At 32.6% G+C, this 27,029-nt stretch overlaps 5 protein-coding genes and 1 non-coding gene across 9 annotated transcripts; 2 read left to right on the plus strand and 4 right to left on the minus strand.

The window, feature by feature from the left end:
- Positions 1-1,548: 1,548 nt before the first annotated feature.
- Positions 1,549-1,622, minus strand: TRNAI-AAU (transfer RNA isoleucine (anticodon AAU)). Its single transcript has one exon. It is a non-coding gene; the product is annotated as a tRNA-Ile (tRNA).
- Positions 1,582-3,965, plus strand: LOC130824244 (uncharacterized). 2 transcript variants are annotated; one of them, XM_057689168.1, is made up of 3 exons: positions 1,582-1,800; positions 1,962-2,075; positions 3,633-3,965. In XM_057689168.1, the coding sequence occupies exons 1-3, from the start codon at positions 1,783-1,785 to the stop codon at positions 3,762-3,764; spliced, it is 264 nt and encodes an 87-aa protein (XP_057545151.1). In that variant the 5' UTR covers positions 1,582-1,782; the 3' UTR covers positions 3,765-3,965. The 2 variants fall into 2 exon arrangements, with proteins under 2 accessions (XP_057545151.1, XP_057545150.1); XM_057689167.1 differs by having other exon boundaries at positions 3,694-3,965.
- Positions 3,966-5,940: 1,975 nt separating this feature from the next.
- Positions 5,941-8,533, plus strand: LOC130824239 (protein POLLENLESS 3-LIKE 2). The gene is made up of 4 exons (XM_057689159.1): positions 5,941-6,393; positions 6,508-6,720; positions 6,812-6,967; positions 7,416-8,533. Exons 1-4 carry the CDS (start codon positions 6,223-6,225, stop codon positions 8,286-8,288), a joined length of 1,413 nt encoding a protein of 470 aa, XP_057545142.1. The 5' UTR covers positions 5,941-6,222; the 3' UTR covers positions 8,289-8,533.
- A 194-nt stretch (positions 8,534-8,727) lies between these two features.
- LOC130824241 (L-ascorbate peroxidase 3-like) lies at positions 8,728-11,330 on the minus strand. Its single transcript, XM_057689161.1, has 9 exons — positions 10,579-11,330; positions 10,281-10,405; positions 10,152-10,201; positions 9,981-10,046; positions 9,802-9,850; positions 9,645-9,727; positions 9,378-9,457; positions 9,181-9,283; positions 8,728-9,081 (listed from the first exon to the last, which is right to left on the minus strand). Exons 1-9 carry the CDS (start codon positions 10,791-10,793, stop codon positions 8,914-8,916), a joined length of 939 nt encoding a protein of 312 aa, XP_057545144.1. The 5' UTR covers positions 10,794-11,330; the 3' UTR covers positions 8,728-8,913.
- A 516-nt stretch (positions 11,331-11,846) lies between these two features.
- Positions 11,847-25,688, minus strand: LOC130824242 (L-ascorbate peroxidase 5, peroxisomal-like). Of its 3 annotated transcripts, none has more exons than XM_057689162.1 (9): positions 19,492-19,712; positions 14,156-14,274; positions 13,317-13,366; positions 13,127-13,192; positions 12,965-13,013; positions 12,816-12,898; positions 12,650-12,729; positions 12,460-12,562; positions 11,847-12,346 (listed from the first exon to the last, which is right to left on the minus strand). In XM_057689162.1, exons 1-9 carry the CDS (start codon positions 19,650-19,652, stop codon positions 12,254-12,256), a joined length of 804 nt encoding a protein of 267 aa, XP_057545145.1. In that variant the 5' UTR covers positions 19,653-19,712; the 3' UTR covers positions 11,847-12,253. The 3 variants fall into 3 exon arrangements, with proteins under 3 accessions (XP_057545145.1, XP_057545148.1, XP_057545146.1); XM_057689165.1 differs by lacking the exons at positions 13,127-13,192; positions 13,317-13,366; positions 14,156-14,274; positions 19,492-19,712 and adding exons at positions 23,483-23,548; positions 25,058-25,107; positions 25,187-25,305; positions 25,380-25,688 and having other exon boundaries at positions 11,981-12,346; XM_057689163.1 differs by lacking the exons at positions 11,847-12,346; positions 12,460-12,562; positions 12,650-12,729; ... (4 more) ...; positions 14,156-14,274; positions 19,492-19,712 and adding exons at positions 22,143-22,463; positions 22,623-22,725; positions 22,913-22,992; ... (4 more) ...; positions 25,187-25,305; positions 25,380-25,674.
- LOC130824243 (secreted RxLR effector protein 161-like) lies at positions 14,615-15,373 on the minus strand. Its single transcript, XM_057689166.1, has one exon. The coding sequence runs from the start codon at positions 15,371-15,373 to the stop codon at positions 14,615-14,617; it is 759 nt and encodes a 252-aa protein (XP_057545149.1).
- Positions 25,689-27,029: the final 1,341 nt, after the last annotated feature.

Genomic DNA, 27,029 nt, shown 5'->3' on the forward strand with positions numbered 1-27,029 from the left:
TTCTCCCTATGTGTGCGTGTATATATATATATATTAGAGGTGATCAAACACCGGGCCGGGTGGAAAAAAACAGCCCATTGATGCGGGCGGGGCCGGGCTGAAGTGCGGTCCTAAAAGTTCTTGCCCAAACCTGTAATATTCGGGCCTAAAAGTTCTTGCCCAAACCCGTAATATGCGGGCTTGCAGGCTTTTTTGCGGGCCTATGTTATATATTATTTATATATAATTAAAAACACAAATTACAAATAATTGAAATAAACAAATACAATTGTTACATATTATACATAATTTAAAACACAAATTACAAATAATTGAAATAAACAAATACAATTGTTACATATAATACATAATTTAAAACACAAATTACAAATAATTGAAATAAACAAATACAATTGTTACATATTATACATAATGTAAAACAAATTCAAAATGCAAATCATGAACAAGCTTTTTTTCGGGCCTGGTCGCGGGCCAAACACCAATCTCAAACCCGTCCCAAAAAAATTCGGACCACTTATTTTCTGCCCAAACCCGCCCATCGGGCCATATTTTGGTACCCAAACCCTCACTTTTTCGGGTCGGGTCAGGCGGGGCCGCCCATGATCAGGTCTAATATATATATATATATATGTATGTATGTATATGTATGTACATATACATATGTGTGTGTGTATATATATATATATATATATATATATATATATATATATATATATATATATATATATATATATATATATATATATATATATATATATATATATATATATATATATATATATATATATATATATATATATATATATATATATATATATATATATATATATATATATATATATATATATATATATATATATATATATATATATATTTTGTCAACCCCTAAAGCTCATAGGGTGATAAGTGCAATTATTTATACTTGCACCAATTAGTTTTGAATTAAATATTCTTTGTTAATCTTATTAATTTAGATTGAGACTTTGAGTAATTTTGATTCAAGACAAAATTAAGTTAAATTCTTAATCCAGTAATTTAATTAATATATTGAGAGTTTGAAATACAAAGTAATAGGGTATTAATCTGATTGGTTAATTGATATAATAAGATTTTGAAATTATCATAAAACATCTTTAATTATGTTTTCGATGCATAAATTATAGATATTGAGTAGTAATTGATATTCATAAGAGAATAGAGTGATTTTCAATACCTTAACATTTCCATCATAAAAATTACATTTATTAGATCACAGTTTTTAATAATTTAAATAAAAATCTACTACATTTTATTTCTTTCATCACTATTTGCAAATTAAAATTCGACAAAATCTTTAAATTACCTAACATAATCGACTCACAGCTATAAGGCGCGAATAAAATTTACACATGATAGGGACTTCATTTGTTACAAGACAAAGTTGGGGGATACTGTTACGAACATAGATGCTCTTAAATTGACCAAAAGGCTCAAGTCTAAACCACATTAGAAGCATATCAACAATATTTAAGGAAAAAATGTGCATAAATTTTAATCAGTAAATAAAAATGGCCCATGCAGGTCTCGAACCTGCGACCTTCGCGTTATTAGCACGACGCTCTAACCAACTGAGCTAATGGGCCATGTTGATAATAAACATTTTTTGGTTTTATTTATTGCATGTTTTATTTTTACATATGTTATTTGTCATCTGTATTTAGATCAATGTTAATCCAGCGTAAAACTTACGAAGTCGACAGCAAATCGAAAATCAAACGGAGGCGAAAGTGATTTAATTTAAACATGAAAGATGATTACGAGGTTTACTCTACTCCATTCTCGAATATTTCTTTCAATTTTTTGTCCACAGTTATCTTGCAATTCTCTCCGTAACTGAAAACCTAACCGTGCACTGATTTCTTAATTTTTCCTTCTGTGACGATTATTAATCAATTTCTTTGTTCAATTGGGATAAATTACAGACTGAGGAGAAAAAACAAGCTGCTGCAGATGTTTTGTTCAGTTATTCAAAATTTGTGGCTGCCTGTATTGGTAATCGTGTTCATCCTTGTGATTTAAGAATGCATCTTATGAAGGTATTTTCATCCTTTGTTTTACATCTTTTCCTTAATTGAACAAGCTGTACGTGAGATTTGTAGGTTACATCTCATATTCAATTAATTTCTATGAATTTATTCCTGATTTGATTTTGGTACTTTTATGATGAACAAAACTTTTTGGAATCGAAGTGAACTTGCTGAAAAAGTCCGGGAAAACGAGTCCTTAATTACTTTAAAGATATAGATAACCAAATGTAACAATTGGAAATTCATTACTCTATTGTTTAACTTCTAGTTTGAACTAACTGAATGATGAGATGATTAGGAGTCTTTTGCAATACCTTCTACTTTAGGTTTTTATTACAAAAAATGCGTGTATTTTTTTTTGTATTGATACTTGCAAAATCCAGGAGAACAAGTACTTATTTAGAGATCAGAAGTTTTGCTTTAAAGGTGAAGATTGTTAATGTGCAAATTGGAAATGCATTTTTGTTTAACTTTTAGTTTATACAATTCTTCTATTGAGATGGTTGAGAGTATGTTGCAATACAATTTAAGGGATTTTCCAACCAAAAACACATGTATCATTATTTATTTGTTATGATGATACTACAATGTCATGTTCATGTGTTAAAGATGTTGATCTTGTGTGGATTGTGTTACTTAAACATTGCTAATTGAGTGTGGTTCCTCAGCTATTCTATGAAAATCTTGAATCCTTGGATGTTCTTTGTCCTATTAAGAGGTCTAAGCCTAACTTTCTACCTGTGTGGTAGAAGTGAAAGGAAGAGTCAGATTGAAACTAGGCTCCTTTTATGGTGTGCTCTAAATTATATTATGCCGGTCACTTCTTTATTGCTTGAATGATAAATTTGTCATTTAATTTGTACTCGATAAGACTCATACAAGAAGAGAGTTAACTATATGCAAACACTATGAGGTTTCATCCTAAAACCAATGGGTAATAGGAGTAGCTCATCAAGCTTATGTATATTAGTCAGTCTCTCTCTAATTCTTTATTTGTGGATCACATGTGGGTTATTTTTCCAACACTCTCTCACATGTGAGCTCATTTTTTTTAATTGGGCAAGACTACCATTCTTTTCAAACTTGTTTGTTGAAGGCTGAGATTTTCTTGTTGAGTTAATGGGAAATCATCGGCTTTGATACTATTAAAAATTTGCCATTAGGCTTGTACACTACAAGACTCAGACGAAAAGAAAGTTGACTGCACACAAAACCAATGAAGTTCCATTCTAAAACCAGTTGGTAACAGGGCGTCATCAAACTTATATGTTAGTCAACCTCTTTTTAATTCTTCGACGTGTGATCATATGTGGGTTATTTTTCAAACAATTTAAAGATGTTTCTTTGGCTAAATTGTGCATGAATTGGATATGCCGTCAATGGTTACCGACTTGAATTAGCTATTTATGGTTACATAAGCAAGCAAGGATGCAGTGCAATTTGATTCAGTGCAAAAACTGAACTTGCACCCTAGTGTTTTGTTGTGGACATACTAATGAACTTGATAATTGTAAATAGTTTAGGAATGTGTTTTCAAGTAATTTATTAGCTACTTCATCTATCCAGGAAATATCAGGAATGCCAACAACCCTAAACCCTGAATCTTTTCCTGTTGCAAAATCTCCAGATGCAATGGGCGGCTCATCAAGCTCTGGTACAGCGAGGCTTGATAAAGCAGATAGCTTTCGTGCACTATAAACCAAGGACCGAAAGTTATGTATTGCCTGGATCCTGCTACTCTTTTTTTGTTTCTCTCCGCCCGTATATGTAAAAAGATGGCGAATGTTTAGTATTGGCATGGTGCCTGGGGTTGGACTCAAAATGATTGTGAATATGTTTACAATTTTAAAATTTTATGCCATTGGTTACTACTCTAGTTCAAAAGAATCAAAAACAAAATCAGGTTTTATTAACTATTGTTTTGTCAAAATCATTATAGAAGTATTAGGTCATAGTTTAAATTTACATCTTATTTGAATAAAAGGAAATAACTCCAAACAGGAAGGGAAATGAAGCGGTGATTTGACTTTCTTTTATAGCATTTTTTAATCGAAATATACTTTAAGGGGTGTTTGGTATGAGAAGTTAAGGGTGCTGAAAACGGATTGTATTCAATCCGTTAGATTTTGTTTTTATTTTTTCTTTACTATACTTTAAAGGGAAATGCAAGATATGAGTACGAGGTGGGCGGTAAGAAGAAAAAGAAATTGATGATGGGTTGAAGGAGTATGAACGACAAAGTTGATCCATTTTGATAATTGATTCTGTTTCTTACTCAAAACCAAATGAGTTTCGTTTAGCTATCTTTTCTGATTCCTTTCCTTTTTTATTCCACTAACACTAAACACCCCTAGTCATTATTTCATTTCAGTTTCATTAGTTGAATTTTGTGTGCATCATTACAAAATTTGTGTCATTAGTCAAAAGCTATATGCATCTATAATAAATTGTGTCATATTCAAGTCTATATAAGTATGTTTGAAACTTTTATCAACATACGATATGATAGAGGGCGTACAAAGGTATTAGATATCATCTATAACAATTGTGGTTTTATTACATTAGATTGTAATTTGATTTGAACTAATAAGTTTTTTAGTGTTGTTAATTCTGATGTAAATATCGTATGACTTCTCAAATAAATAATTAATTTTAACGTCAAAAAAATGTAATGTTCTTGTCTTGGACAGGACAAAATTATGTTAGCTCAAAGCTCGGTTTGTACCAAGGGTTAAGGAAGGTAAGGATGTGATTAGTATGTTGGTTATGGGGTTTATCATGTCTATCTAGCCTTCTTTTATGAGGGACTACCTTTAATGACCATAAAAGTGAACAAACGTCAATCGGCCCAAAACTTGCTTTTAAGGACCACCTCTGACGATCAAATCAGTAAATAAACTATAAACGTAACTAATTCACACAACACCCGGTGCACCTTCGCGTTGGTCTTAGATGAGTAATATGAATTTGTTTATGGCGTGAGGCCATTTGTGAGTAAATGCTTCAATAAATGCAATAAAAAGAGAATAATGAATGCTAAGTTCTACAATGATATAAGTAAAAATGAGCAATTATGTTGATAATAAAATGTAAGTTACCTCTTAAATGAAGGACGTATGTGTATTTATAGCAGCTTATTGACAAGGAGTACAAGAATGCTTATAATTGATAAGAAAGTCCTTCATGAGTCATGACCTTGGCGAAAACCAAAACTTAAAAATATTATTTTTTTGTGTTTTATCTATGTTTAAGTATCAAAGTTAATTTTGGTTGACGTGTTATTCTACAATAGGAGTAAAACGTGTATAGCAAATTCAAAAGTTGTTCTTTTGCACAAAATAAGAAAAGTTAATTACTTTATACGTCGGCGTCAATGTAACCCATCTGTCATTTTATTAGAGTGTTAAACTAACATGGGCACTAATGTTATTTTTTGTTGAATGTTTAAGTTTTGTGATAATACCTTATAATACGTCAAATAATCGTTAAAAATAAATTTATATTTTTTTGTTAAACTATAATCTCATCACTTTGTAAGAAGATCTCTTAAAAAAATCTGAAACAGTAACTTTGTTAAAAGATTATCTCTCATTAAGATGAACTTAAAAAAAGAGTTTATATTGTCAAAATGTATATTAGTTGGATTATTTAATATATATATGAGGCGCATCTTATAGTGATTTTCCTCGTACAATTTATAAACAAATATCAAACCGATAAATACTATTTAAAATGGTACTATGCCGATATTTTTTTAATTCTTTATTTTATTATATTTCATCTTTTTATACTATATGTCATAATCAGATGCAAGTATTTAAGAACTATTAAGTAGGTTGTAACGCTGTGTAAAACGGTAAGCAGCCGAACACTATTGTATCGTATTCCATGCGGTTGCCAATAATAACTATTACTAATCAGAAAAAATGATTAAAAAAAGTAAAAATAAAACAAATGAAATGAGACCGTTGGGCAACGGTAGAATTTCAAACCAATATCTACCACCCTATGTCTTTTCCTCTTCCCCGCTCCTCCTCTCCAATCTCCTTTCTCACTGCCTCCATTTTCACTAACTGAACTTATCTGCGTCTTACTATTTTTTTGTACTCCAACTATCAATTATAATCCCAATTTCTTCAAAAAAAGAAGTAAAAAAATGCAAGAAATGTGGAATGCTCCTCCTGGATTTAGGCCTTCAAAGGCTTCTTCTGCTCCTTGTTCACCTGCTAAACCCGCTCCCGTATCCCGTACTCGTTCAGAATCTTTTCACATTACTCACAAAGTTCCTGTTGGTGACACTCCTTATGTCAGAGCCAAACATGTTCAGGTTTCTATAAATTGTCCCAAACTTCAAAATTAATGATTTTTTTTTTTTTACAAATTTATGTTGGGTTTTTGATTTTAAGAATTTTGATTTTTGTGTGTTGGATTCATTGATCAGTTAGTGGATAAAGACCCAGAGAAGGCAATTCCTCTGTTTTGGGCAGCCATTAATGCTGGAGATAGAGTTGATAGTGCACTTAAAGACATGGCTATTGTTATGAAGCAGCAAAATAGAGCTGAAGAAGCCATTGAAGCAATCAAATCGTTGCGTAGTCGGTGTTCCGAACAGGCTCAAGAGTCTCTTGATAACATTCTCTTAGATCTCTATAAGGTAATTCATTATGAACCCTAATATACCTCTTTTTAATTGAATTTAAATTGGAGTTTTGGTAATTTACCAATTTTGATCCCTATTATTGCAGAGATGTGGGAGATTAGATGATCAGATTGCACTTTTGAAGCACAAATTGTACTTAATACAACAAGGTCTTGCATTCAATGGGAAGAGAACAAAAACAGCTAGATCTCAAGGAAAGAAATTTCAAGTCTCAGTGGAGCAAGAAGCAACTAGATTACTGGTTTGTAATTCTATTCATTACTTTATCCAATTCTTCTATTAATATGGGTGTGGAGCAAAAATATACATTAACTTTCTTTCCCTGCTTTGAAATACGTGTTACATATGGGTACTATTCATCGTTCAAGCTTATTTTTTATATTGCAGTTAATATGTAAATAAAAATATAGTTAAATAAGATCTAGTTTGAATTGTCTAATGCATAGTTTCATAATATTTACTTTTATAATATTTAGATGTGCATAATTTAATATATAAATGAATAAAATAACATATTAAATTGTATAAAAATCAAATGTGACAAGTATAATAGAATATAGAAAGTACTTAAGACTCTTCAATAGCTTGATGGATCAGACACTGTACACATGCCCAGTACGACCCCTGGATTGGTATTATATCATATGTATACTAAAGGGTGATGACAAATTTAGCTGGAATAATTTCAGGGCAATCTAGGATGGGCACTAATGCAGCAAAATAACTATCTAGAAGCAGAAGATGCATACAGAAGAGCACTATCAATTGCTCCTGATAACAACAAGATGTGCAATTTGGGCATTTGCCTAATGAAGCAAGGGAGGATCATCGAAGCGAAACAAACTCTTCGACGAGTGAAACCAGCAGTTGCAGATGGACCAAGAGGGATGGATTCTCACCTTAAAGCCTATGAAAGGGCACAACAAATGCTTGGAGATTTAGAATCAGAGATAATGAAAAAAGCAGGGGACTCTGTTTCAGAACAGAGTAGGCTTTTCAATATATTTTTGGGATCTTCTTCTCTTTGGCAACCTCAACCTTGTAAAGAAACATATTCCTGTCCACCCACAACTAAAATCCCAGATGAATTTCCAGATGAAAATACAAATTCCAACATTTTTTCAAACAATAATCAAAATTTTCCACCAAAACCAAATGGGTTTTTTCCAATTGGGAATTCATTGAATATTGATGCACCGCCATTTTTTTCCACTAAATTGTTGAAGGACCCACAAGGGGAAAATCAATTACATGATACCCTTAAGAGAACAAGGTCTGATAATGCAGGGGAAATTGTGCAGATTAATACTAATAATGGTAATCAAGAAAGGGAAAATAAGATATTGAGGAGATCATTTGAGGAAAAAGAGAATGATTTTCTTCCAGACGATAAGGATTTTGAAGATGCAATTATATCTGCAGTTCTGAACACAATTGATACAGAGAATTCTTCTGTGGAAGTGAAAAAGATTTCCCATAAGTTTGGAATGAAGGGTGCTTCAACTGATAAAAGATTGAAGGTTTTTCAGGATATTACTTTGTCTTTAAGTCCGAGGGCTTGACATTGATTAATTTATTTAAGTTATGCTAATTTTATTTATTGATTAAGCTTAATTTTATTGTGTTTTATAGGAGATGCACTTATTCTCCTTAATTTTATGTACTTTTAATTGGGAATTCTGAGAGGTAGTCTCATTCCTTTAGTTTAACTAATGATTTTTTCATATTCACAGCAAGTTAATAAAATTGTACTACTGTGTAATGTTTTATATCATTGACTTAAAAAGAAATGTCCTTCTTTAAACTACATAATTGTTGTGTTATTTTGACATTCCTTTGAATATTGATTGAGAGCACTATGGTCAAACAAGCCTCCTTGTAGTAACTTCGTGGGTAAAGAAGTTATTAGCTGGGCTTCTGATAGCATATCAAATAACATAACTCTACACAAAATTTAAATTGATGGTTAAAGCTACAAGATATATTATATACTCCGTAATAAGCATTAAGCTAGTTAATTCGTATTTGTTAGATTTGCCAAAATAATAGGTATTACGATTCATAATCATTAGGAGGGTTATTGAGTAATAGGAGTAGCAAGAAATTTAGACATGACTAAAGAAACTTCCTTTATTAATTGATTTACATTAGGATTTGAAAGTTTTTCTTATGCATTTTATGTCCAAATCATTTATGAAGCTCATATAAGTAACTTAATATAACTATAGTTAGAGTAATTGCAATTCCTAATGTAGGCTTGGTAAAATTCTTTAAACAAGAGGAGGGTGCTCTGAATCCCAACTCTGACAGCTTCTTGTGTGATTCTGCATAATCTTTGAAGAAAGCTTCTTCATTCTGACATGTTAATTGATCTCTATCAGTTTGATCTTATAACAACATCTACCATTACATGATTTAGAATTGGTAAAATAAATTGTTGAAGCTGTAGATTACCTTAGCATATAGCTTAACATAGCGACGAAATTTTGGATCCGCAACAAGTGCTTTATCTGTCGGAAGTTGTAATAACCCTCTTTGTCCACCTTTCAGCAATTCTCTGTTAACATAACAAGGATGCATAAGTCATGAAATTGACAAATATTGAATGGAAGATCAGTTTTTAGATATCACAAAGACGGAAGAGAGCTTACACAAAGTAAGAATTGTCGAACTTCAATGGGTCTTTAGTCCACGAGCCTTCAAAACCTGATCTGTCCCTATGTGCTTTACCCTTGATATACCAAAACGAAAATAAAAAAATATGAATCTATAAAGCTAAATTAAGATATAATAAGACTAGTGAATTAAAGATTATACTTCGTAATCCTACAGATCAACAATCGTATGCTTAATAAATAATCTTAATAGCTTAAACATGTAAGCCAATGAATAGGAGACGAAGTAGGATAGGAGTTTACCAGAGTGTGGCCACCCGAAAGTGCGACAATGTCCTTGTCAGAAAGGCCCATTCTGTAAAATATTTCTCTTAAATGTTCAGCTCCTGTAACCATTAGATGATCTATGTAAGAAAGATTAAATTTTTTGTATCTTTATGATGTAGTTACATATACATACCTTGAGTTGCGTCTGGAAGTCGTCCTTCATCTGGAGATTTAGTAGAATCCTAGTTGATATATATGGTCATGATGAGTAAATTATTAATAAGAAATATTGCATGATAGTTCTTTAATTTGAAAGATATTGAGGAATATGCATTGTACAAGCAGCCAATACATACATAGTACTTAACTTACCATACGACCTGGGACAAAGTCGATGGTTGGGCCCCCCGTGACTTCAACTGCAATAATACCAGCAAGCTGAAAGAAGCAAATAAATAGATGATTGAGAATATTCAACTGTGGAAAAATATTTGGATTCGTTTCATGTTTACATACAGTGATGCATAGATCTAAGAACTTCACCTGATAAAGGTCTGCATAAGTGATCTTTTGGTTTTTCGCCTTTATTTCTTCTAAAAATAGAAGCAAAAAAAAATGTGTTAAAAGGAAGGTAGCCTATTATGAGATTATGATGTGGTTACTATAGCTCACCACAAAGATCAACAGCGATTTTGAGACCGTTATTAGCAGTGTGCTTCAACTCATGTTCATTTCTTATTGAACCATTGGGACCCCCTGTCTTTGTCCTTACATCATAAGTTCCAGCATCATGCCATCTAACAAAATATAGCAAAAAGGGAAAGAATTTAGTCAAAATAATAGAAGGATCATAGATTGTAGGAAATTAGTGAAGTTGATCAAGACCTGTTATGTACATTAGTAGCAAAAAGGTTATTTAACGAATCAAATTTGACGAGTTTGAGGAATGAGAAAAGGCAAGGAAAATTACGCTAGACGAAGCATGATAGGAGCACATTGCTTTGAAGAGATAAGAGCACGGAGGTCTCTACGCGCTTCTTCAATTTCCTTCAAATACTCTGCATCCATCATTAGTCTTTTTACAGTTTCCATCCTTGTTAAATTGCTTTTGTCTTGCCTATAGCTTAAAAATGTATGATGTAGAAAGGAAAAGTTCCAAGCTTTATTAAAAAAGAGGGAAGGCATTAACAAATAAAGGTTCCAAAGTAAGACATTACTTTTTCCAAAGTAAGAGATTACTTTTACTTCTATAGTTGATATAAGGGAATCATTTTAATCCCAAGCAATTAGATTGGAACTTTTTCCTTGGAGCAATAAAAAACAACATTATTTAATTACCCATATGCATTACATGGTTGCCACACCTACAAAGGGTTTGGGTTGAGTCAGATATAGGCAACCTAGATTTGTATATAGACCTAGATTTGTATATACTACATACTTCTATAGTTTTGTTTGATGAATCATTACTTTGATTCATAAGCTTTGCTTGGTGAAACATTACCTTAATTTGTAAGCTTTGCTTGGTGAAACATTACTTTGATTCATAAACTTTGCTTGGTGAAATACTTTTGTTTCAAAAGGAAGTATTGTTTGATACATAACTCTAAATAGACGTTGCATGCCAAGGGACAATCCATTCTATTTCCATATCATTTCTTATTTCTCTCTTAAGAACACTCCCATTCTTGTTCTTCCTTTCATGACATAATATTGAGAGAGTAATTAACTCTCAATATCATCAAAGTTCTTAATTCACCACAACACTTGTATTTACTGTTACAATTTCCTTGTGCTAGGATTTTATTGTGTAGATTGTATTATCACAATAGATTATTACAATAATGATGTATTACAAATATGTGTTACAAGATAAATCTACACTATTTGTAATCCTTTGTATATGGCTTTGAACTCTTGTTATGGGAGAAAATGGGATGGAATGTCCCTCAGCATGCAACCTCTATTTATAGAGTTATCTATACCTCCTTTTGAAACAAAAGTGTTTGACCAAGCAAAGCTTATGAATCAAAGTAATGTTTCACCAAGAAAAGGTTACGAATCAAAGTAATGTTTCACCAAGCAAAACTTATGAATCAAAGTAATGATTCATCAAACAAAACTTATGAATCAAAGTAATGATTCATCAAATTCTTTGAGGCATTTAATTGGACTTATAATATATTTATTTTAGTCCCACTACTATACTAAGTATGTAGTATATTCAAATCTAGGTCTATATACTCTAAATGCTCAACAACCTTACCTTTATTAGTAATAACAAAGAGGTCGTTTACGATTGACTCTTGATAGCAAACATCATCTGCAACTTCATATAAATAAGAAGCGCACATGATTTGATGATTTATTTTAATATAACACTTTATAATCCAAATCTGAAGAATTCTGAATCCTTGGATAGCATATCCAAATACAAATTATTATAGGTCTCAAATCAAAATAGAAACAGGCATGCAAGAAGGTGATGATTACACCTATCCATTGCGGAACTCAAGCGTAAATTGCTTATTATTGGCACACTATACTTTGAACTATAAAGAGAGTATAATTACTACAATTATTCATGTTTTCAATCCAAATTAAACCATCTTGAATTTCTCATGCATGCATCATCTGATTGATCTTTAATGATGAATAGAACAGGGTGGTGGGTGAAACCCAAGCTCTGACATCTTCTTGTGTGATTCTGCATAATGAGCGAAGAATGCCTTTTCATCCTACAATGTTTTTTGCTCACTCAATTAGTAATCCTTACCTTAATCATTTCTATTGCTTGTTGAATTGCTCATGCTAATTACTGCTGTACGAAAATTAGTTTTAACAGGCTTACCTGAGCATAGATTTGAACATAACGACGAAACACAGGGTCCTGCAACAGAGCTTTGTCTGTGGGAAATTTCACCAGTCCTGGGGTGTCTCCTTTCCTTAGCTCTCTGCCAACAATTCAAATCAATATTCATTGAGTAAATTCACCATATAAAAGTATCATATATGAATTATAAACTCACTATCAATCTTACACAAAATAAGAGTTGTCGAATTTCAGAGGATCATGAGTGAAAGGACCATCAAAACCTGATTTATCCTTGTGTGCTCGCCCCTATCAGTTAAGAACATAAAGGTTTTATATAGCAGAAATAGCCAACTGTAATGACTAATGACTTCTCTATCATTCAAGGAGCCTACCAGAGTGTGAGCTCCAGATAGAACTACAATATCCCTATCATTCAAGCCCATTCGGTAAAATATATCTCTAAGATGCCTGGTACCTATAATCACATAGAATAAGCTAAGTATAATTATATAAAGGCGGTCAATGAGTGCTGTTAATGTACCTTCATTAGGGTTTGGAAGGGCTCCTCTATCTCGTTGATTAAGGGCATCCTATATAGATCGACGAAAATGTATCATAGGATGTAGGAAGAAAAATCAATTACGAGATGATGATGAACCATTTGCCATTAGCTAAGACAGTTTGTATTGTAACATTCACATACCTGTCGACCTGGAACAAAGTGGATGATAGGACCTCCAGTAACTTCAACAGCAACTACTCCAGCTAGCTGCACAAGTAAGGCAGCTGTAATACTTACTAGTTACATTTTACCAGTAATTAATCGAGTATATAACATATCATGCGACTCTAGTTCAGTTGATTGCTTGACAGTAATGACTAAGAAATTTCACCTGATAAAGGTCAGCATAAGTAACCCTGGGATGCTTTGCTTTCACTTGCTCTGAGACAAGAAAAATAAAAAATAAGTTTGAGAAACTAGCATAATAAGGATACATTCCAATTTAACTAGAAGGGGGAATATAAAGACAATGTAAGTTGGTAGCCTAAAATGTTATGTTGCTAATATTTAGTTCAACAAAGAATATAAAAGAAAGACATTTGTTTCTAGGGAGTAAATACTCGTTCGAGCACATAGAGCGCTCTTTTGAGGACTCGTTTGAGCATGGCTTTGTTTCTCAAGGTAAAAACTTCTAGAATGTGTTTCAGGTGTTGTGTTCATTCGAGTACAAGCCCCCTGCATCTAGTCATGGTGCAACACTTTGTTTTGTAGAGACACGTGCTTTCGTGTGCAACAATATATTTGTATAGATGTTATGACTTACGCATGTTGAAAAGGGATGATTTCATGTATTTTTGCATAAATTGACAACATGTAATGAGCATGAACATAAAAATTAACTTACTCTGATATTCTCTCTTAAATAAATTATATTAGAAATAAACTTGTAATCTCTTGTTGCATTCTGGTATTAAGAGTGTAACGAGAAAATTATTTTGTCTTTGTGTGATTCATATGCATACCCTAGTACCTATGTGAGAGAAATTTCACGGATGTAAAGTTTAGAAGGACGCTTTTAATATTTATTAAGTTTGCAATTTTTTTAAATTAACAAAAAAACTTAATAATGTTTGTGAATATTAATTATGTTCATATGTCTGATCAAATGTCAGAATTGTATATAGTGTTTTAGTGATAACATTATTAATCTGTAATATTTGTTTGGCTTACCGCAAAAGTCGATCCCCACTTTGATACCATTGTTGGGAGGGTTGTTCAATTCATTTCTAATCGATCCATTAGGACCTCCTGTCTTTCTTTTGGCGTCATAAGTACCTGCATCATGGAATCTGAAAAAGCAAAATTTAAAACTTCGATTCTTTTCTTTATCTTTTTTTTCAGTTTATAGTTTTTCTTTTAAATTAATAATTAAAAATAGTAAATTAATTAGAAAATTTTAATTTTCACTTTTTAATTGTGAGTTTTCAAATTCAACACATTTCTAATAAATTTGACTATTTTTTATTCATACGTATATCATATAATTATGAAACTGAATAACGAAAAACCATAATAATATCGAACAGCCAATTAGTCAACCTTTATATTTTGCTGACATTTTATTTATAAGTAGGGCAATTTAGGTCCAGACCCTATTTAGGCCATATTCGAGTCTTTTGATCAAAAACCTTAGCTATTATATTTAATTGTAGGAATAAAATCTAATAGAAAATAAAAGTTGTAGAGAATTCGAGGTATATTTAAGTGGAAAGGATTTTCAGCTAGTCGTATAGCTGACTGATTATCGCAACTTAACTTGACACCATAGTCAACAAGCTGATGTAAATCCTTTAGTGGCTGGGTGAGCCATGCACATTCATGTGTTGCCATCGCTGATGCTCGATACTCTACTTTCGTACTTGACAATGACACTGTTGGTTGTCTTTTACTACACCATGAAGCTGCTCCAGAACCCAGCTTGAACACATAACCAGTAGTTGATCGACGTGTATCAAGATCTCCAGCATAATCAGCATCACAATATCCAATAACTTCAAATTTTCTATCATTACGGTAAAGGATACCATAATCAATACTTCCTTTGACATACCTCAATATTCGCTTTATAGCTTCCATGTGAGGTTTCTTCGGTTTCTGTATGAACCGACTAATCACACTAACTGCATAGGTAATATCTGGTAGGGTTAGCGTGAGATAGATTAGACTTCCTACCAATTGTCTATACATTGTCATGTCTTCTAACTCCTTGCCTATTCCTGAACATAGTTTTGCATTAACCTCCATTGGAGTTGACATAGGCTTGCAATCAAGCATTTCATATTTATCCAAAAGATCTTGGGCATATTTCTGTTGGCAGAGAAATATCCCATCATTGGTTCGCTCCACTTCTAGACCAAGAAAATGCTTTAGTTCTCCAAGTTCTTTCATCTGAAATCAAACAGAAAGATTTTCTTTTGTATGTTGGATCGCCCAATCATCATCTCCAGTATTGATGAGATCATCAACATAAACAAGAATTATCGCCAACTTTTCATCTCGAGCTTTCACAAACAAACTTGAATCAGCTGGTGCAACTGAGTAACCACTTTATAGCAAGAATTCTGCTATTTTGCCATACCATGCACGTGGTGCTTGCTTCAAACCGTAAAGTGCCTTCTTTAGCTTGTACACATAGTTTGGATGAGATTTGACTCTTGAACCCTTTAGGTTGATCCATGTAGATATCTCTATCCAGTTCACCATGTATGAATGCGTTTTTAACATCCATTTGCTAAAGCTTCCCAGAGTGACTAGCCGTGAGTGCTAGTAAAACACGCACTGTAGTAATCTTTACCACTGGACTAAAGGTTTCATCATAGTCTAACTCATATTGCTGAGAAAATCCTCGAGCTACCAGTCGTGCTTTGTACCTTTCAATGGAGCCATCGGGTTTAGTCTTCACCTTGTAAACCCATCTAACGGAAATAGGTTGAACTTCCTTAGGTGTTGGTACTAACGCCCAAGTTTGATTATGGTGTAGAGCATGAATTTTCTCCTCCATGGCTTTCGTCTAATCTTTGCTTCGAGCTGCTTCATCATAGCTAGTTGGCTCTTTGACATTCTCTACCATTGCAGAATTAGCATATTTTGAATTACGCTTTCGAGGTCTGATCGATCTACGCAGGATTAGACTTGGTTCCTCTTCTTTCAGATCTTCTATCTAACTTAGCCTTTCTTCTTCAGGACTTCTATGATGTGCTCCTGTCTTCCATGGACTTTTCTCTTTTCCTTTTGGTGAAGTTTGAGAACTTTCACCTTCTAGATCACCATCTTGAGTAGACTGATCCCCCATTTTCTCTAGAAGCTTTTCCTCGATCTCCTTTGAGTCTGGTAATAATACAGCTTGTGGTGACCACCAAGATGATGCTTCATCAAATACCACATTTCTTGATACATGACACTTATTTGTAGTTGGATCACAACATTTCCAACCTTTCCTTTGATCATCATATCCCACAAAGATACATCTGATCGCCTTCTTGTCAAATTTGCTGCGTAGGTGCTCAGGAACGAACACATAGCATACAAATCCGAAAACTTGAAAATTGCTCACTACTGGCTTAATCTTCCACAACTTCTCGTATGGGGAGACAAACTCTAGCCTTGCTTTTGGTAGCCTGTTTGTCACATGTGTTGCTGTTTTCATGCATTCGACCCAAAAACGTGGTGGCACGTTTTTCGCATGAAGCATGCTTCTAAATGTATCTGCTAGGTGTTGATTCTTTCTCTCTGCTACTCCATTTTATTGTGGAGTGTTTGAACAAGTGAGCTGGCGTCGTATTTTGCAATCTTGCAAATACTGAGAGAATTTAGTTGATGTATATTCTCCTCCATTGTCTGTTCTTAGACATTGCACTTTTCTACCAACTTCTTTTTTCCACTACTTCTTTGAACTGTTAGAACTTGCTGAATGCTTCTGATTTCTCCTTCATGAAGTCTACCCAGACATATCTAGAATAATCATCTATGAAGGTGATCATATATCGTAGACCACTTACTGAATGTTGCTTGACCGGCCCAAATACGTCTGAGTGAATAAGTTCTAGAGGTGTATGAGACTTAAACTTTGAGTCTTCATATGGTAGCTGGTGTGGTTTACCGAATTGACATCCGACAAAAATTATATCTTCCTTGACATCCAATTCAAGAAGACCCTTGAGCATCAATTTCTTCATCATCACTTTTTGCTTGGTATAGCTCACGTGAGCCAAGCATGCATGCCACAAGTCAGCTGTCTCATTCTTCCTTGTCTTGTCTACATATGCTGTTTGAGCAGACATTACATAGACAAATTCCAAACGTTGTCCCTCTAATATCGGTGTTGAATTATCCTCCAAATTCTGGTACACCTTTACATCTCAAGGTCCAAAGAGCACATAGTTTCCTGAGGCAGTCAGTTGTGATACTGACAATAAATTCTTTGTCATACCTGGAACATGGTAGACATTATCCAGCTAAACTTGCTTGTTGCTAAATCGCGGAGTTACAACCGCTTTGTCAATGTGAGTAATTGCCAACTCTTAGTTGTTCGTTGTAATAACAACTCGACCACGCTTATACTCGGACATACTCACAAACTTTTCTTTATCTTCAGTCATGTGATTCGAACAACCAGAGTCGATGATCCAATCATCCTTGTAATTGATCATCTTATCATTTGTTGTGGCAAATGCAATGTCCTTTGGCTCAGTGTTGCAGGTTGACACAACCATTATGTCGAAAGGTTGTTCTTCCACATCTATTTTGAACTAGACTCTTCAACGGCATAGGAGGCTTGAAAATCTCATTCTTTTTCGCTTCGGCTTTCTGGCTCTATCGAAGTTGCAACATTCCCTTCTACTAACTTAGACCAACATTCTCGAGCATAATGTCCCTTTTTACTACACTTGTAGCAAACAACCTCTTGTCGTGTCCCAGTCTTATCTTTATTCTGATTTTCTTGTCGATCTCGAGCTCCCCTTGATGGAAGCCTCCTTTTCCTCGTCCTTTTCGAAATCCTCCTGACTTTTGATTTGACTTGCCAGGTAATGTATTACTCGATTGACCAATCTTCTCAACACTCTTATTTGGATTTTTGTTTCCAAATAGAGCAGTCTCTTCATCTTTGACAGAACCTCCGGACATTTGATTATCTAGAGCTTCCTGATTAGCTAATACATTTTCAAACTCGATTAGAGTTGGTTGTGCAGCCCAACCTCGCATGGCGTGACAAGACCATTAAGACTCGGCTTCCATCCGCGCACAATGATCCTTCACATCCTAGTCTCCGTGATCGGATTCTCCGGATCCAACTTTGTCATTTGCTCACACAAAGTCTTGACTTTAGTGAAATATTTGTTCACCGTCAATTTATTTTGTTGAATCGACATTAGCTCGTTCTCTAGCATCTGGAGTTGAACATCGTTCTTCTTTGACAACAACCCTGACAATGTGTCCCACGCCTCCTTGAGTGTCTTCGCATTCTTGATGTGGTGTAACAACTTGTCTTCAACAGCTGCTGCCAACACGTACATCGCCTTTCCAACTTTAATCTTCCACTTCTTTGACTCTTTTACATTAGTTGGTACCGTGGTATCACCACCACCGACTATACCCTAAAGGTCTTAACCCAACAAATAAAATTGCATACGTATGCTCCACGTAGTGTAATTATTATTGTTGAGTTTCTCAATATTACCAAATGTACTAGCAATATCCGCCACTTGTGACTTAGTTACGCCTCTCACGTAATAAGTAAGTTTGGTATCTCACCAAAAACTTCAATGTGATCACTTGATCACTCGGGTAGCCAAAATTATTTTGATTAATTTTTACCAGTCCCTGACTGATAATTTACCAAAGTGAGTCTCATAATAGACCGTTTGGCTCTGATACCCAATTGTAGAGAGTTTCAAGGTATATTTATGTGGAATGGATAGCAAAATAATAATGTGGACAATAAAATTACTACTAGTATTGAACAACTAATACTTAAAGTAATAATAATAGCACTAGAAACATACAAGATTACAATATATATTACTACTATATTGTACTAGCTCACTCTTATTCTTACAATAGCTCACTCTAAAACATTGCTCTCACTTTTGCTTTACCACTCAAGGAGATGTTGTGGTGGGATGATGAAAATGCAAGTGATGAACACCCTATTTATACTACTAGAAATGCTCCAAAACTCAACAAAATTTGGCAAGTAATTAATGCTTTTACACTTAGCCTAATAGGAAGGGAGTGATAGGAGTAGAATTTTATCACCTTTTATTGTAAATTTTTGACTAATTCATACATTGATAAAAGAAAAGTGGTTGGTGACTTTGTTTAACAAAAGTCAAGTCAGTACAAATAAAAACATGAGTGTACAACTCACTCAATTCATTGGACAGTATGTCTCATGTTAAGTTGAATTTACAAATTAAGAAAAGCTAAACAAAAATTTCAGGCACATAGTTGAGGAAATATTAATATTAATATTAATATTAAATAAAAAAAAAAGGTGAGAAATGTACGCTAAGCGAAGCAAAATGGGTGCAAATGGCTTGTTAATTTGCAGAAGATGATGAAGATCTTTACGTGCAGCCTCAATTTGTTTTAGATATTCTGCATCCAAAATGTGGTGGTCACCAGCTGAATGGCCTGATCTTCTCCAATAATGATGAGCTTGGGCCATGCTTTTTTCTCTTTTTTTTTTTTTTTTGAATATGATAATTAAGTGCAAGTATTAATATACAAAAATATGGTTTACTTGGTGCCTATTTATATAAAAAGAAAACCAATGTAAGAATTTATTCCAGGTTATCACTTGCTAATTTTATTTCTTTAATTAATTGTAGTGAATCACACTGGGCCAGCCCTGATTCTTTAGAAATCTTGGCAAAACAAACACGAACCCTTATGGGCCGACCCTATAACCACATGCTTTCGTAATATATAAATAAAACCCATTTGATGATCTCATATATTTATAAATACATTTTATAAAAATTAAAAAAAACATATGATTAAATTTTATACCTTAAGACTTTAACAAGATTTTACATGAATATATTTGAATGAAAATTCATTTATAAGTTTCTCTTTTTTTTAAATAAAATATTTATTGTGTGTACATCAATAGAGAATGGAAAGAGTATTTGTGACCTCTTTCATTATCAAAACAACCATCACAGTTTAACTTTTTATATTCTCCTAATTTTCATCAAATAATTATATAAAATCTATCAATATTGATGTCTAATTAAAGTAAATAAAAAACCAGAAATTTTAATCACTTTATTTTATTTTTGAAAATATTAAAATGATTCAAAATTACCATTTTGAATTATATAAAATATGAAAAGACAATGTACCACATGACCGAGCTGTTAGTGGCTTAAAATACAAATGTTTCTCTTATTTCATGTAACAAAAAATCATTTTGAATTATTTTAAAGTTTCTAATCACCATATATCCTATGACCATAGTTCTTTTAAGAATTCTCAATATTTTAAGTTTTCATTATCATTTTGACTATTATTAAAATTTTCTAATAATTATTTAAACTGCTACGTCAAGCATGCTTTATATATGATATTTTATGCTTGTCTCTTACTGATAGAAGAATACGCACTAGCATAATAAAAAAAAAAATAACGTTTATAAGATTAATTTATATAAATTTTAAATATATTGTATTAGAAGAATCCAATTCAGTTTTATTAGGGAATCAAATTCAATTTAAGCTTTATCTTTGTCTTAATTAAATTAGCAGTAGACTTCATATATTGGACCGAATTTATTAGTTTGATTCTTAATCATCCGGTAATCCCCCATTGTGAAAGAATCAAATTCCATTCTTTAAATTATGGGTATCAATTTCTTTTCTTTTCATTTTATGTTTCTCTTTTAAGAAAGGTGAAGATTCAAAAGAGTAGAATATTTTATTGTGTCAAAAATAGTAACTTGAATAATGAATGTGGAAAATAATATCAATTATTAATTAAGAAACTTCTTTGGTAATCAATTAGTACATAAAATGTTAACAAAGCTAAAGATAACAATAAGACAGATTTCTACCCTATGTATTAGGGTTTTTAGGTTAATAACTTCTATATTATTGAAGTAAAAGAGTAAATTTATACAAAACTATTGACCCATAATCACATCTAATCAGATTCTAAATTACAACACTCACTCTAGGTAATTATTGCACAAAATATTAATTATATTGCTTATTTTAAGATTACACGTTTCTAGACTCCCCCTCAAGTAATAGGGTAACGGAAATTTCAATGTCCAATTTGCACAAAGCTCTTTCAAAAACTTCAAATCCAACAGCTTTTGTTAGGATATCTACTTGCTAATCTTCTGAACGAATGTAAGGGAGGTAATAATTTTTGGTTGAAGGTTATTTTATTTATGAAAATTTGGTTAATCTAATTTCAACATGTTTAGTTCGATCATATTGTGCTAGATTTTTTGAGATGCTAACTACTCCAATTACATATGCTATATTAGGTCTCGTATGTGACATATATATTAATTTTCTAACCAGCGTTTGATATCTTCCAAGATCAGTCAACTTGGCTCCTTCAACAATCTAGAGATCACTATAATTCACCATAATTGGAGTTTTAGATGGTTTGCAATTAAGATTTTCGACTTCTGTTAAGAGATTGAGAGAATATTTTTTCTGGTTAATTAAAATTTTCATTTTGACCTTAAAACATAATTTCAAATAAAGTATTTAAGATTTCTAAGGTCTTTCATTCTGAATCAACTCCATTTTAGGTGATTAATTTCCTCTTTATCATTTCTTGTAATTATGATGTCATCTACATAGATAATTCGACTGGTTATTAGGTCATTTCTCCTCTTCAAAAAGAAGTATTTAAAGTTACTTATTTGGTAATCAAAATCTTTTCAAACTTATAGTGAACTTTTCAAACCAGGCCTTTGAAGACTGCTTCAATCCATATAGACCTTTTTCAACTTACACCCCACACCTTTGAAGAAATTTGTGATAACCATAATATTCCAGTCGTTGCTGTAGCTTAGAGCATATTGTTCGGCATCTATAGATGATCGTTCCCTGGTCTTTTGCTTACAAGAGCTCCATGAAATGGGATGCAGTAGTTACTAAAGGCGCGTAACGGTGCAAGTTCGATGAAAAATATAACATGAATGAAATTTGAAGGTTTCTCATTATTAGCACACATACATATAATTAAAATAATAACTACTACAGAGTAATTCTAATACATTTTATGGGGATTATCTATGTAATAATTCTAATTAAGATCATCATAGATATATAATTAAGGATGCAACATAGAAGACCACAATAACATCCTATAAATATAGAAATATATGAATGTATCAGCAAAGGCAGCCATATAAGCATGATCTTTAAGCCTTAACAACAGCGCGAGGAGGTTGAAATCCAAGCTCCGACATCTTCTTGTGTGATTCCGCATAATGTGCGAAGAATGTCTTTTCATCCTGTTAACACCCATTGATTCAAATTAATAATCGAAACACGAGCCTCAAGCAGTACTAGATACTCCCTTTGAATTTTCTATTTAACATATAACTTTTAATAACAATCTCAAAGCGACAAACGAGTGAATACACCTTAGAAGAGGGAAAAGAGAGTATTACCTTAGCATAAAGTTGAACGTAACGACGGAAAGCAGGGTCTTGCAAGAGAACTTTGTCAGTGGGGAATTTCACCAGTCCAGGTTTGTCTTCTTTTTGCAAGTTTCTGTTGAAAAATATGTGTGATTTTACATCGAAGAATTAAAGAGAGTTTAACTAACATATAAGCATGATGAGTTACTCTTTCTATAACCAATTGGTTTTAGGATGGAACCTTGTCGAGTTTATGTGGAGTCAAATTTACTCTTGTGTACAAGCTATAATTTTACATGATTGCTAAATAAGAAACTTACACAAAATAAGAGTTGTCAAATTTCAAGGGATTTTCAGTGAAAGAACCATCAAAGCCTGATCTATCCTTGTTTGCTCGACCCTACACATTTAGCAAATAGCTAGATTATACAAGTATTGATCTAATTGAACTACTTTTTTCAATGAAATTATAGATCATTAGAACCAACCAATGTGTGAGCCCCTGATAGAACCACGATATCCCTATCGTTCAACCCCATCCGATGAAAGATATCTCTTAGATGTTTGGCATCTAATTATACCATATAAATCATTTAAATTTGTTAGTTTTTTTTATTTCTACATGTCATTGTAAAATATATATATATATATATATATATATATATATATATATATATATATATATATATATATATATATATATATATATATATATATATAGTTTTTATGAGTGAGATTATATACCTCCATTGGGGTTAGGAAGAGCACCACGATCTTGTTGATTACGAGCATCCTAGTTAAAACAATAAGAATCATATTGATATGGTAATTAGTAACTAATTCAAATATGTAGATTCCAATGTACAAAGTTGATCCGGTACATAATTTACCTGTCGGCCTGGAACAAAGGGGATAATAGGGCCTCCTGTAACTTCAACAGCAATTATTCCGGCAAGCTACAAAAACATTGACATACTATACTCAAAACCAAAGGTCATGAATGCTATAATGTATGTATTCATTCTAGCAAGCTTTACGCATTTTTATAACATCATGTATGTGGATGGAAGTGGGACGACCTAGTACGCCAGCCACCTAAGCACGGCACGTAGGCCTGTGTAATGGACTGGATAAGAGTCGGATCAGGGTTTATGAAATTGGGTCAGGTCGAGTTGGGCCTTGTTTAAAGAAACACGGGGTTAAAACGGATTGGACACATAAAGCCCAATCCGGCCTGGCCCGGCCCATATATTATATTCTTTTTTATTATCAAAAATTAATTATGAAACGAAAAAAATATTAAAAAAAATTTGAAACAAAAAATTTAGTTTTGGAAGATTATTAATATCACATATATAAGTCATAAGAATATATGTATTCTTATCATCAGTAGCAACTACTGGCCACGTGGTACCGTAATAAGGAGATACAATAAAATACTTTTGCATTGCTCATGTCTTCTTCAGCAGGCATTCACTCACAATTGCCTCATATAGCCCTTCGTCAACTTTCATTACAACCCTTATCCAACCCGCATCTGTAAGGCACGTTTACAACCCGTTTCATTTTCAACCCGACCCTTTTTAAACCCTTGAAATTAAGGGTTGGATAACGGTCTCCAATAGGCCCCCGGCCCGTTGCACAACTCTAACGGCACGTCTCGTTTAAATTATGGCACAACATGATACAAAACTGCTTACGACATGCAACTGTTCACGACACCATTTACATAGTTTCATGTTTAATACTTGGAATACAATTAATTTTTATCTGACCATGGTTGATTTAACAGTTGGTGTTTTTAAATTGTAGTTAAGGACGAGGATATTATAGTAAGATTGTTTTCAAAATATGAAAATTCATCGTGTTCAATTTTGATTTTGTATATAAAATATAAAGTTTTCAACGATTGTATAGGTTATTTGATTTGGTAGATTTAAAACCCATAAAGAAAAATTCTTGTAACTGCCACAAGCACATGAGGCACGATAGATATGACATATGAATGACCAAACACGACACAAATTCTATAGTCAAAACTTATTTTTAGGTGGACAAGCACAACATGACATAGCACAATACAATTTGACACGAGATATCATTGAAAAAACTGCAAGTAAGTGGACGACCCAACACAACACTAGCTGTTTCCATATTATGGACATAAACCAGTACAACACAACACAACACAATTTTTCTGAAATGTACATAGCAATTAGTGCTACTTATTTAGTAGGATTATTTACATAATTGAACATATCTTGATTCTTGATCATATCAAATAAATGGTGCCATAAATAATTGAGGAGATGTTTTAGTTATCATCTTCAAATATAAATGAAGGGATGGACAATGCTATGATAAAAGATTTTGTTAGAGACTGACTGATGAAATCAAAAGTTTAAAATCGGTACTTGAAGTCCTATGATTTTATATGAAATAAGCAGTGTTATAAGAAACTTCACCTGGTAAAGGTCAGCGTAAGATACCTTGGGATGTTTAGCTTTGACTTGCTCTGACATATTACAATAATATACATAGAATCAGAATAAAATAGAAAATACTTGATCAATTTATGGATAGGTAGAGCTAACCGCAAAAGTCAACAGCAACTTTGATCCCATTGTTGGCAGGGTTATTCAATTCACCCCTAATTGAACCATTTGGACCTCCTGTCTTGGCTTTCACGTCATAAGTACCTGCATCATGAAAACTGTACTACCACATTTAACATAATTAACGAAAGAAAAAGAAATAAAAGAAAAAGAAGATGATCCAGAAGATTACGCTAAACGAAGAATGATTGGAGAAAATTGTTTCTTGCTCTGCAAAAGTTGGCGAAGGTCTTTACGAGCTGCCTCAATTTCCTTAAGATATTCGCCATCCAATGCCATGGTGTGTGTGTGTAGCAACAAATACTCAAGGCTCAAGTGCTTGAATAATTAATGATCCAAATCTAAAAGACCATGCAATGATATGGGTTTTATTTATGCTCCTGGCAACATCCTATTTAATTTTTACGCTATATTTTTGCGACTTATTTTTCTTATTTGACCACTACAAAATTTTTAAATATATAATATTAGTATTCTTTTATAATTTTACAATATTTTTAACTTTTATTTTCTATCTTTGTCTCAATTATAATGGTAATATGAAATCTAATTTAGTAAAAGAGAACAAAAGCATAATATTCTATTCCAACTTTTTCAACTTGATTCAATGCAAATGGTCTGAAGTGCGTTCGAAAATAGATAAAGAAAAAGTAGAATTAAGATGCAAATTCCATTTACATTATTGGGCCATTGGCTCTCTCACTCTCAAAGCATCATTCTAATTTATTCTAATTTTAAATAATGTTTTACGGGAAAGTCGTTCTAAGAGAGTCATTAAAAATTAATATAATAATTGAATCAAATTCTAACGATTACTATGCTACATTCAATCATGTTGTGGAACGAATTTACTTTATGCAAACGCAAAGAGGCAAGGGAAGTTTCGATTTTTAATTTTGTTACATAATACTCTTGTACGTCTCCAAAATAGTTAGAAATTTAGTGAGAACAAAAATTTTATTGAAGAGTGAAATAAAAAACAAGTAGATGATAAAAATGAGTAGCTAAGATGAATAGAGTATAATTTTGTACGAATGAGAATAAAAGAAAGAGAATAAGACTATTGCAAAAAAAAAAAAAAAGGGGAGCAAAATTAGTAGGACAAATTATAATGAAAAATTATGCAAAATAAGAAGGAAAGAGGAAGTAATTGCTACTATAAAAGTATCAAATTCCATGGGAAAATATGCTTTTGTAAATGGGTATCATTATATTCAATGGAGCTTCCATTCATTTTTTTTCTTCTTTTAATATCACGCAAAAAAATATATCAAAATGAGAACAACGGAAAGTATTAAAAAATGTAATATCTAACATATACAACATGATCGATCTGTCATGTGATTATGCATGTCATTGTAACTATCACACAACTCTCATTCACTCTATTATTTTCATCTTGATTTCAACATGATTTGAATTTTGAAAAATGCATTTTGTTAGATCGTATCTGTGCTATTAGCTTTTTCGATAATAATTATCTAACTTTTAATATTAGTTGAGCCGAGGACTTATATATTTTGGTCATAAAAATTACATGACGTACACTAATAAATTTATTAGAAGAATTTTAGACATCCTAGACATGGTGTAATAAGTTTTGGGCGTGTGATTAACTTAGGTAAAGAGTTTTGATGATGGAATGGGATTAATCTTGATGAGCAAACAAATATAGAAGAATCTTTGGAGCAAAAGGGACCATTGAATCACATGGAAGCAAGCAAGAAGGATCCAAAAGGAGCTTGATCGAGCCTTGATAGACAACTGCTTCTGAGTTTTGGTATGTTGTGGTTCCTTCATTTAATTCGTGCCTTAGTCATTT

The sequence above is a fragment of the Amaranthus tricolor genome, chromosome 9, assembly GCF_026212465.1.
Source record: "Amaranthus tricolor cultivar Red isolate AtriRed21 chromosome 9, ASM2621246v1, whole genome shotgun sequence".
Taxonomy (NCBI): Eukaryota; Viridiplantae; Streptophyta; class Magnoliopsida; order Caryophyllales; family Amaranthaceae; genus Amaranthus; species Amaranthus tricolor.